Source organism: Oryzias melastigma, linkage group LG20 (assembly GCF_002922805.2).
Source record: "Oryzias melastigma strain HK-1 linkage group LG20, ASM292280v2, whole genome shotgun sequence".
NCBI classification, from domain to species: domain Eukaryota; kingdom Metazoa; phylum Chordata; class Actinopteri; order Beloniformes; family Adrianichthyidae; genus Oryzias; species Oryzias melastigma.
In genome coordinates this window covers 2,014,675-2,026,864 of record NC_050531.1, presented here as the reverse complement: position 1 = coordinate 2,026,864, position 12,190 = coordinate 2,014,675, and the positions used below count along the sequence as shown (strand labels likewise).

Sequence of the window (12,190 nt, the reverse complement as noted above, 5' to 3'; positions counted from 1 at the left end):
CTGCAGCCCCCACATCTCCAGCCTGACCGATCTGGGCCTTGGCAGGCGGCGGCGGCGGCGGCGGCGGCGGCAGCTTTCAGCGTGTTTGCTGTTATTTAACTGATTCATCTGCTGTAAACTGTGGCGGCGCCGCCACGCGCTCGCCGCTTCGCCACGTCTCTGAGAGGCCCTCGCGCTGCCAACAGGCAGAGGGAGGGTGTAATGCTGCTGCAGCCGCCGCCAGCCGGCGAGGGTCGGCGTCCGTGCACGTGTCGTGCACGCCGCTGGTCTTTTTGATTTGCTCTCTCCCTTTCCGTGTTTAATTTTTGATTTCTGCATGAACAGCAGCTTAGCGCGGGCTGACATTTTAATTCCACGGCCAAATCCCCACGACACGTCGATCCCTGAAAACTCATCAAAGGCTCGCCCCGCCCCTCCCCCACAGCATCACTGCAGGGGGGGGTCAAATGTCAGGAAACGGCATTTTGTTTACCAATGAGGACGGGCGCTCCGTCTGCACAAACTCTTCGGCTGCGCAGACCGGGTTAGGAGGGGGGAGTGTGGTAATGGTGCTGGGGGAGCACAGTGCACAAGCCCCGCCCCCATCCCACCACAAATGCAAAAGCTTTTGATCGCAGGTGCTCGGCAGCTTCACGGTTACATCAGGCTGGATCGAGTCAGCAGCAGCTTTTTGGATTAACAGCGTTTCCAGCAGGTCGTCTGCGTCAGCGGCAGAAACTGAAACGACTGTTTCAGTCTGGGATGAAGCCGGGAATCAAACCTTCACCTCTGGGTTTGGATCTTGTGCTGAACGTTCTGGTTCTGAACATCTCCTCATCTAAAATCATCTGATTCCAAATCATCTGATCTACAATCACCTGATCTGAAATCATTCGATCCAAAACATGATCCAAAATCATCTGGTTAAGAATAATCTGATCCGAAATCATCTGATCCAAAATCCTTAAATTCAGAATCATCTGATCCAGAACAATCAGATCCAGAATCTTCTTTTTTTTCCTTCAGGGTGTCACCACAGTGAATCAGTTTCCTCCATTTAACCCTGTTCTCAGCATCCTCTAAATCCAGAATATTTTGATTCAAAATCATCTAATTTAATCATTTTAATCCAGAATCGGATAATTTAAAATAATCTGATCCAGAGTCATTCATTCTAAACTCATATCATTCAAAACCATCAGATCTAGAATCACCTGATCCAAAATAATGTAATCCAAAATCTCAAATCATCTGATTTGGAATAATCTGATTCAAAATCATCTAATTTAGGAATAATTTGGATCCAGAATCATCAGATCCTCTTCAGAAAAATCCCGGCACCTTCAGCCAACATACGCGCTCCAGGATGAATGAGGCATGATGGGAAACGATGATTCCATCTGAGACTCTCTGGATTCTCGTGTCTGAGAATGTTTCACGCTCTGTTCTGCTTCCGAACACCTCCATCCGTCTCCTTCCCGCCGGAGCTGAAGGAAGAGTTCCTCCATGGATATTAAAGTATCGAGCCGCAGGAACCCCCCCCTCGCCGCGGCGACCCCCTCCCTCGCCGCGGCGACCCCCTCCCTCGCCGCTGTCCCCCGTGCTGCTCAGACACATTTACTGCTGCCCTTTCTGCTCGAATTAAGAGGAGCAGAAAAAAAAAGCTCTTCTAGAAATCAATGCAGCGGCCCAACATGCATTCACCACGGCCCTTTGATCAATTTATATCGAAAATACAATTAAACCGTCACGGAGGGGGGGGCGGGAGGGCAGCATGTGCGGTCCGTTTGGTCGCCGTGGCGCATCGATAGCTGGCCTTTTCTCCTCTGCCCCCCCACGGTCATAAAAGAGTCAGAGAACATGACGCTATATCCATTAACAGCAGGACTTTGGGGAGATCGTAAAAAAACACATTAACTACAAAACACTTTTTTTTTTTTTAGAAAGAATGAAAACTTATTTTTGACCTGGAATGAGGGATCAACACTTCCATGAGAAGTTCATGTCGTTCCCGTTCAATCATGTAAATCTTTTATTCAGGAAAATATTTTACTATTATTTTGCTATTGTAGTTTTGGAAAACAGGATCTGCCAGAGGTAATCTGATTACTCCTCATCAGAAAGTAATCAATCCGAAGTTCTCAGAAGGACCAGACGTCCAGAAGACACTCAGATGATCCAAAGTGGAGACGGAAATTCCTCAAGATCCAGATGAAATCAGTTCATTTCATCTCTGACTCTTTATTGTTTCAACAACAGGATGAACTTCCACCAGAGGTTCAGAAAAGACCCGGCCGGTTTCTGTTCTAATCTGTGGTTCAAGTTCTGAGGTGAGGACTTCTGTTTCTGAATGTGCTTCAACCCGGAAGTCCAAAGCCTCCTTCAGAGGCTTCTCCTTCATTTCCTATGGGGAATATTTTGATCAATATTTCAAAAACTATAAAGTTTATGAATGTCAAAAATACCAGCAGTAATGTCCTGAAGGAGATGAACGTTTTTGATACCAAGATTGTTTAAATCACTGAAAGTGTGAATGATTAATAAGCAATCACACAATTAAAGGAGGAACTTTTGGTCTCACTGACTCAAAAACATAAAAGGTTAATTTTTTGGTGCTGAACGCTCAGCTTTGATCAACTTTACTACACAAATACGACTCCATAGAATATAAAGTAACAACTGATCGAGTATTAAACAGTCGTCAACTATTTAATAGTCGATTCGTGGCAGCCCTAATGAAAATATAACAATAATTTGAGTAAAGATGACTTTTTTCTGCAGCTAAACCTGACAATTCCTGTTTGGGATCAGGGAAACCATCGGATTTAGAGCGTGGAGGATGAAGTAAAAACTGAAATTGAGTGCATTTCAGGGCAAAATGAAAGAACCTTTAATGCATTTTCCTTGTGATGTTAAAAAAGGGGCGGGGCTGACAGCTGAAAAAACGATGGAGGCTGAAAAAAGTTGCAGAAAATTGCGATTTTTTTGCTTTAAACCAGTGAGGCAAACAGATAAAATCACATAAAATTTCACTAAAATCAAACGCTCCACTTCTGATCAGGACTCAGCAGACATCTGCGCGTCAGAACTTATGAGGTCTTTGTTTGTGAAATTAATCATCTCCGAGCGCGGCAAATGTTACAGCAGATTTGATCTGATCACCATTTGTGCTTCGCTCCCGTTCGGCCAACAAGACGGCTCAGCGAACGGGCTGCTCAGGGCAAGTAGCCAGTTAGCCTTTGAGGCCTCGTGTCCCGCCCTGTGGAGGGCTGGCTGCCTCCGCTGCCGCCAGATGGTCGCCTCAGCCGGAGCGCAGAAATAGCCTATTGAAAGAACTCGAGATATGAGACATTTCCCTTCACGTTTCTGAATGTCAACCGCAGATGATTAATTAATCTCAAAGCCAGCAGGCGTCAGAAGCGGGCAGGTGATGGCGTGGAAATAATCAGGAGATGTTGGCGTGTGACGTCTCCGCTCCTCCGCAGATGTTTGTGGGTGTCTGGAGCTCGCCGCACCTTTTCCTCCTCTCAGGTACTCATCAGCTAATCAACAAACACAGACAAAGCGCGCCCTGGGCGTCCTCTGCGGCCCACAGGGGTTGCCATGGCGCTGGTACGGCCAGGACCGTCCCATATGCTGCGCTCTCTGCCAAGGTGAGCAGCTGGTAACGGAGGAGAGATGAACCCCCCCTCCTCCGATAAACAAACATTCTGCACCTTTCCGCTCAAACAGCCCCCCCCCCCAGGCAGCGCGAGCGCCGAGTCATCCAAGACTGGGAAGCGCTTCCCGTCTGAACCTTTTTCATCTGCGCTCCCTCATTACTGGAGGCGTGCGCGGCGTGTTTGTTTGTTGACATGCGGCGAGCGCGTCTGGATTGCAGGGACTCCACTGAAGAGTCTGCCCACCAGGCCCAGAACCACTGGGGCCTATCAGAGGCTGTAAATACTTGATGAGATATGATAGTGCAGCACAAACACTCCTCAACCACAGGCCATTAACCGTTTTCAGTGAAGATGTGCCCTTTGGTAAAGTAAGAAATAATGAAATAAACAAACAGCGGCTCCCCCCAGTGACAGCGCCGGCCCTCCGAGGCCTGCATGCAGCTCGCCTGCTAATGAGAGGCAGCACGCCGCTCCTCTGCTGCAGGATGAGAGAGGAACGAGCGGCCGATGCAGCAGAACGAGGCGACCGCCGTCCTCCCCCCATCCTAAAAATGTCATTTTACAAAACCTGTGAGTCTGTTTGTAACACGGAGCTCGAAACACAAATTCAACGACGGCGTCCTCAGTGTTCCTCTGTGAGGAGCCTTTCCCTGGTTTGTAATCACCTGTCATTACTTTCCTACGGTGGCCCACAGGGACAAAATTAATGCAAAAGTCAAAATACAACGACAAAAGTTGAAGCACAACGACAAAAGCTGAAGCACAAAGACAAAAGACGGCGCACAAGGGACCAAATAAATGCAAAAGACAAACAAAATGACAAATGCTTAAGAATAACAATAATAGATGAAGCATGATGACAAAAGCTGAAGCATGACGACAAAAGAGGAAGCACAATAAAAAAGCTGAAACACAATAACAAAAGCGGAAGCACAACAACAAAAAAGAAGTGCATCGACAAAAAAGAAGCATAACAACAAAAGAACAATAGCAACAAAAGTGGAAGAATAACAATAATAGACGAAGAATGGTGACAAACCCAAACCCGACAAAAGACAAAGCACGACAACAAAAGCAGAAGCATGACGACAAAAGGCAAACACAACAACATCAGCCGAAGCACAATGAAAATAATGGAAGCACAACTACAAAAGACGATAAACAATAAAAAAGCTGAAGCACAACAACAAAAGACGATGCACAAGGGACCAAATAAACACAAAAGACAAAACAAATGACAAATGCTGAAGCACAACGACAAAAGCATAAGAATAACAATAATAGATGAAGCATGATTAGAAAACAGAAACACAACGACAACAGCCAAAGCACAATGACAAAAGCTAAAGCATGACGACAAAAGCTGAAACACAATAACAAAAGCGGAAGCACAACAACAAAAAAGAAGTACATTGACAAAAGAAGCATAACAACAAAAGACGGAGCTCAACGTCAAAAAAAAGAAGCACAACAACAAAAGATGAAGCACAACGACAAAAGCCGAAGCACAACAACAAAAGATGAAGCACAACGACAAAAGCCGAAGCACAACAACAAAAGACGGAGCACGACGACAAAAAAGAAGCACAACAACAAAAGACGAAGCACAACGACAAAAAAGAAGCACAACAACAAAAGACAAAGCACGACGACAAAAGCTACAACAGAAGGAATTCACAACGGAAATGAATAATTGACTTTGCTGTCATTGTGCTTCGACATTTGTGTGTATGTTGTGTCTTTTTCATTGTTGTGAGTCGTGTCGGCCTCCGTACTCTCCCAACACAAACACAGGTGTTGGCACGCGTCTTTACGGCGAACAGCCTCGTCGTCTCTCGTGTTTCTCCTTCTGATCGTACAAAAAGCCGTCCATCACTCCTGCTTTGTTTAGCAATTAACCAACAGTAATTAAAGCCAGATGAGATCTCCTCAGTCCAGAGTGTCAGCTGGCCAGAGGAGGACCCCCCCCCTGAATGGACGTGGGTGAAACAACAAGCTCCGAGCCGTGATTAAGTGTACTGCTGGAAGGTCGGCGCTTTAATGGTCTCTTCAGGAGCCGGGCTCTCAGGCCCCGGCCTCTGGCTCTTTAAGTGTACACCACACTCAGATAATCCATTCTTCTTCTGCTATTAGTCCTCTTACAAGCTAAAAGGACAAGTGGGACATCAATCAGCGCTCTCTGAAGGCAAAGTGGTTTGATCAAGCTCCGTATTTACATTTGATCTCCTCTCTCCGACTTTCTCTGCCTTTTTTCCGAACTTTCCGACGGCTGTAATCCTTTTTGTCCGGGCCTGAAGTCATCCCTGGCTCGGCGAGGACATATGTCGCAGGATCTCATTTGGTTGGATAACTCCATCCTCTGTGGACACACGATAGGAATGCAAAGCAGGAGCCCCATTCAGCTGCTCGGACAAAACAACCTTTCTTCCTCCGCCGCTCTTCCTGACCTTGCCGCCGTGTTTCGCAATCTCCTCAATTACAGTAGAGCGGAGTGACGGCTTGACTTCCGCTCCTCTGCATGTAGAGCAGGAATTATACAGTCCATCTTCTTGTTCGGGCCTCATCCCGCTCAGATTATCTGGGTCGACGTTGTGCTTTCATTTTGGTGAACAAAAGACACCTTTAGGCTTCATGTGACGGAAACCTCGGAGCGTCAGCGTGCCTGAGCAGGATCCATTCTGCCCTCTTTCATCATCCACTGAGGTAATCAATTGCTGCTTTATTGTTGTGATAAAAAAGTGGATCCATCAGAAGTCCGTCAGAGTTTCCTGCGGGAATGCTTCATGCAAATGAGGAAGCATCTCCTGGATTCCCTCAAAAGAAGAACGAGCTCGTCTCCTCATAAATATGGATTCAACAGACAAAACATTTTTAGCCCAACACAAAAATAGCCACTTTTCAAACTGGAGTGACAAAAAGGTGGAATAGGGATTCTGGAAGAACCAAACAGCAGTGAGGTAAAAGACGGCGTCAGAGCTCCCATGGTTCCTTCTTACAATAGAGCTGCCACAAACGATTAATTTAATCATTAATGAATCAGCGATTATTTTTTCAGATTAGTCGACTGATCAGGTCATACACAAAATGGACGTTAAACACATCTCTAGCTTTTAAATAACTAAAAACTAAAATGCTAGTGTGAATGCTGGAAGCTGAAATTGGCAGCTGAAGATGATACAGCTAATAGCTGAAGATGCTGAAATTGATAGCTAAAAATGTTGAAGTTGATAGTTTAAATTGCTAAAGGTAATAGCTGAAAACACTGAAAATACCATAAATTAGCCAAAATAGTTAGCATGTAGCTGAAATATCAGCTAAATTAAAAAAAAGCCTAAGTTCGCCAAAAAACTAGCATGTAGCTGAAATATAAGCTAAACTCCCAATTAGCCTAAAAATAAACAAAAAAATCCTAAATTAGCCAAAAGAGCTAGCATGTAGCGGAAATATTAGCTAAATTCCAAAACAGTCTAAAAACCAAAAAAGGCTAAATTAGCTAAAATAGCTAGCATGCAGCTGAAATATCGGCTAATTTCAAAAACAACATAAAAACAAAACAAAAAGAGGCTAAGTTAGCCAAAACAACTAGCATGTCGCTAAAATATTAGCTAAACTCCAAAATAGCCTAAAAAACCTTAATAAATGCCAAAACAGTCCATAAAGCTAACAGAATATCATTATAACTTTCAACTTTACTACACTCTGACAGCATATAATACAAAGTAGCGACTAATCGTATATTAAAACTGTTGTACTAGTCGATTAGATGTCAATTAGTCGACTAATCGTGGCAGCTCTACTCTTTCCATGGACAATGATGCTAACGTTGTTTCCATGTTTGGACATCATGTTCGTCTCTTTGTCCATTCTTATCTAAAGAGCTCTAAGAGTGACTAAAATGTTTGGAGCTCAGAGGTTTGAGGTTTCTTCGAGCTTTTCTGCTTTCATTAAATGACCTTCATTACAGTCAAAGACGGCCGGTGAGCGGCATCATTACCCGCCATCGCGTCGGTTTGAACTGGATCAGCACAAAGGTTGAAGCTCGGATTCGTCACCAGGAGTCGTGGTCTCCTACCTTCCCGACGTACTGCATGTCCGTCCCGGTGTATTCCTCCAGCAGGAAGAACTGGTTCCACATCCATCCTCGCTTGGAGCGTCTGAGCGGCACGCCGTTGGCGTCCTGTCCCGTGAGTCCCGGAGACCCCTTCCGCCCCCCTGTAGTCCTCCGCAGGGCTCTGAACCCGTCCGCCGGAGAACCCAGGTGGGCCACGGCCCACAGCACCATCAGGAAACAAACGCTCCTTCTATCCATGGCCACGCCCCCCACGCCGCTCTCTCTCTTACGCCGTCCTCAGTGGTCTGGATGGAGAACCGGGTTCATGCTGTGTTCTAGCAAAGCTGGAGGGGGGGGGTCCTCGTCTCACATGAGGCAGCGGTCGGTACCTGGAGGACAAACGAGACACGAAATATGAAAGCTCAGCAGCAGACCACGCCCCCAACCACCTGATCAACATCTATGAACCAATGAAAACACTTTTACTTTAAAACCTTTGATTCACTTCAAATATATCTCCCGATTCACCCATCTGTTCATCAATTTATTCATCCATCTATCAATCAATAGATCCATCCATCCGTCCATCCATCCGTCCAACCCTCCGTCCATCCATCCGTCCATCAATCTATCAATCAATAGATTCATCCATCCGTCCATCCATCCGTCCAACCCTCCGTCCATCCATCCGTCCGTGCGTCCGTCCATCAATCTATCAATCAATCCATCCATCCATTCATTCATCAGTATATCCCTTCAATTTCCACCAATTCATCCATCCATTATCCATCCATTCATCATCCATCCATCAGTCGATCTATCTATCCATCCATCCATCTGTTCATCAATCTATCCATTCATTTATTAATCTAAATGTCATCCATCCATCCACCCTTCATTCATCTGTCTATCCCTTCAATTTCCACCAATCCATCCATCACAGCATTCATCCATCCTTTATTTATCTTTCCATCTATTCATCCATTCATACAAACATTCCTCCATCCATGCTCTATTCATCCATCACCCAATATAGTCAATTCATCCATCCATTCTCCATCAATCCAACGTCCATTCATCAAATCCATCCATTTATCTACCAATCATCCGTCCATCCTTTCATCATTTTCTATCATCCATCTATGCTCTATCATTTTAATCGTCCCTTCCTCCAACTTATACATCACCTATTTACCTAAACCTTCCTGTAAACCATCCATCATCCATCCATCCATCCATCCATCCATCCATCCTCTGTTCACTCTTTCATTTAATCATCCCTTCCTCCTCCTCACACATTATCATCTATTTACCCAAACTTTCGTCTGAACCATCCATCCATCCATCTATCATCCATCAATCATCCATCCATCCATTCATTCATCCATCCATCTATCATCCATCATCCATCCATCCATCCATCTATCATCCATCATCCATCCATCCATCCATTCATCCATCCATCTATCATCCATCATCCATCCATCCATCCATCATCCATCATCCATCCATCCATCCATCTATCATCCATCCATCATCCATCATCCATCCATCCATGCATCAATCATCCATCCATCAATCCATCCATCCATTCGTCCATCCATCTATCATCCATCCATCCATCCATCCATCCATCCATCTATCCATCTATCCATCCATCCATCCATCCATCCATCCATCCGCTCCCTCTTCCCTCTATTCTCTCTCAGGATTATGCATCATCTCCGGTCTGCAGTAAAATAATCCAGACATGAGATGGATCACACCACTCAGTTTGAACACTACAAACCCCTGACAGCACCGTCGAGTTCTGGTTAATCCTTCACATGGACCATTTTTTAATCTTTTAACCTTTTATCCTTTGTGTTGTGTTGTCATCGCGCCGTACAATGAGCTCAGATTTGGCTCTGCTGGAACTGAAAAACGAGTCACTTTTTGTTGAGCATTTGGGTCTGGGCTCCATTTTTTTTATTTTTTTAGCTCAAGTTCCAGCATCTGACAGCTCAGACAAACTGCTGTCAGACTCGCAAACCTTCAGAGAAATCGCTCCGGACGTTTTCAGGATGCAGAAAAGGTTACATCAAAGAAAGATTAAACAAATTAAAACAGTTTGATAGTTTTTTTTACTTGTTTTTCTTAAAAAGTTGAAGGCATAAACTCAAAAACAAGTTCAAACCACAGAAGAAAAACCTGAACGACAGCTCGTCTCAGTCAAAGCAGACGTTCAGATCCAGGAAAACCAGAGGCTTCAATGAATGCATCGGTGTCAATGTTTCTAATTGAGTCTGACTGCAAACATGCCCACAACGGTGCAATTAAGGAGTCTGCTTGTGTTTAAGGAGAGAAATTGCAACATAAACACTATAGATTTTCAATAGGGCACCACAGGATATTGCAAATTGATCGTTTCTGCAGCGTCGGCATGAACACGCCAATAAGACCGCGCTGCTCAGGTCAGTTATTACTCAAACTCACATTCATCTTAAACTTGTTAACTTCTCGTCAAATTCTTATTTGTTTTAGAGAAAACCAATGATGATGTTTTTGAGACAGCTCAGAGTTAATCTGAGTGTTAATTAGGTTTAGAGGTAAATCATTCGTTTAAATTTACAGAAATGTCATTTAAGGATTTTAAAGGACATTTTAAATTCAAAAGGAATTTTAAATAAATGTTGAACTTTAAAACCACAAATATGTCAGATTTAAATTGAAAAATAAATTATAAAACATTTTTCATTTTTTAAGCAGCATTTTCATGTTTTCATCAAACTCAGTCACACAGGAGCCAAAATCCAAAACACACCTGAGATCGAACAGGATAATCATTTATCGAACACTCTAAAACGACATTTATGAAACTTTAAAACCCTAACTTAAGTTAGAAATAAGTTAAAGATAACATCAGACCATTAATAAAATAACATGATCAGGAGGGCCGGATCCGGCCCCCGGGCCTCGACTTTGACACGTGATGTAACTATAAACGATGAGAAACAGATCAGATCTGGTTTCCTTTCACTCATTTGAGTCTGTCCGACCCCCCGTCACCTTATTGGGGGGGTTAGAGGAGGCTCAGCTCTGCAGACCCGATCAGACCGTCATCGTGAAGTTCTACAGAACCAAACCAGAACCGCTGTCTGACTGTCTGAGGTTGCAGGTCTGAAACCGTTTGACGGAGGCTCGTCTGCACTCTGAGATACTAAACTTAGCTCCAGTATCCAAGACAAAACTAGGTCGGCACCTTTCTTTGCCCCCCCCCCCTCGCCGCTCTGTCTGGCTCCTCAAAGCAGGTCAGGGTACTTAATTCATGTCCGGAGACGACGCTTCCTGATTCCCCCAGTCACAGTGTGAGGAAAGCCCATTTGTGGTGGTGGGTGGGGGGCAGACTGGGTAGCCCCCCCACACCTCCTGCACCTCTGAGCAGGTGAGACGAAGCTGCAGACGCTCCCCAGTGAGGAAATCTCCCTCCGCCGAGGAACCACCAGAGCACAATCCTTATAGATGGTCTTCTATCCCCGATCTCCATCACTGAGAGGGAGAGTGTGACCCCCCCCCCCATCATTTTCTTCATCTTTTATGAGAACTTTCAAGCTGGAATTCATTTAATAGAGTGTTCAATAAATGTGTCTCCTGTTCGACCCGCGACCTAAAGTGTGTTTTGGATTTTGGCCCCTTGTGTGATTGACAGTCCTGCTGTAGATCCTTCAGCTCATCAGGATCTGTGTCTGCGCTTCTGCAGAACATCAAAGGTCATGGAGGTCACATGGTACCAACCGGCCTGCTCTTCATGGAGCGCAACCGTGGCGCCAAACTGAACCTCAAACTGAACCTCAAACTGAACCTCAAACATCCTGAAGCTTCAGATGAGAAGATTTGAACTTTTTTGGTTCAAACTTGTTAAAGAAATGAAACAAATCGAGATGCTGAACATTTTTAAACCCTGACGAGGTTCTCGTTTCCCACAAAACCCTAAATCAGTCTACATGGTTACCATGGTAACCAGGATTGTTGATGGTCGTCGTGCAGCTCCTCAGATGGACTCTTTTTTTACGTTTTAGTATCCGGTTCTGATCCGGTAAACGCAGAAGAAGAAAAGATGGAAATATTTTTTCGTTTCTCGGCTAAAAAAATAGATCAAAGTGGAGGATTTGAGATCAAAGCGGATCTGGTTTTTGCCGAGTCAGCAGATCTGAATGAGGTCCAGGATTCTGTCCCGACCCGGTTCGGGAGATCCTGCTGCTGCTGCCCCAGAGTTCTGCATCTGTGAGGGTGGGGGTCAGCATGCATCAGACCGGTACCTTAAACCCCCAACATCAGTTACCGTGACAACTCCAAGGGGCAGGACGGATGGGGGAGGGGGGGTGAAGGAGAGGTAGAAACGTCCTGTCAGAGCAGCGTCAGCAGCATGGGGGGGGGTCCATTATGCTGCAATCCTTCAGCTACTAAGGCCTGCTCTGAAGCAAACTGAAGCGGGAGGGGGTCATCCCCCCCCCCCCCC

General features: G+C 45.1%; 1 protein-coding gene across 1 annotated transcript in view; it reads right to left on the bottom strand.

Annotated features, from left to right (window-relative positions):
• The window catches only part of LOC112150995 (cadherin-6), an 83,452-nt gene that overhangs the window by 31,137 nt on the left and 40,125 nt on the right, over positions 1-12,190 (bottom strand). Inside the window, exon 4 of the mRNA XM_024279557.2 lies at positions 7,714-8,081. Coding sequence (XP_024135325.1) covers positions 7,714-7,950 — 237 coding nt within the window. The 5' untranslated portion in view covers positions 7,951-8,081. The remainder of the gene's footprint in view (positions 1-7,713; positions 8,082-12,190) is intronic.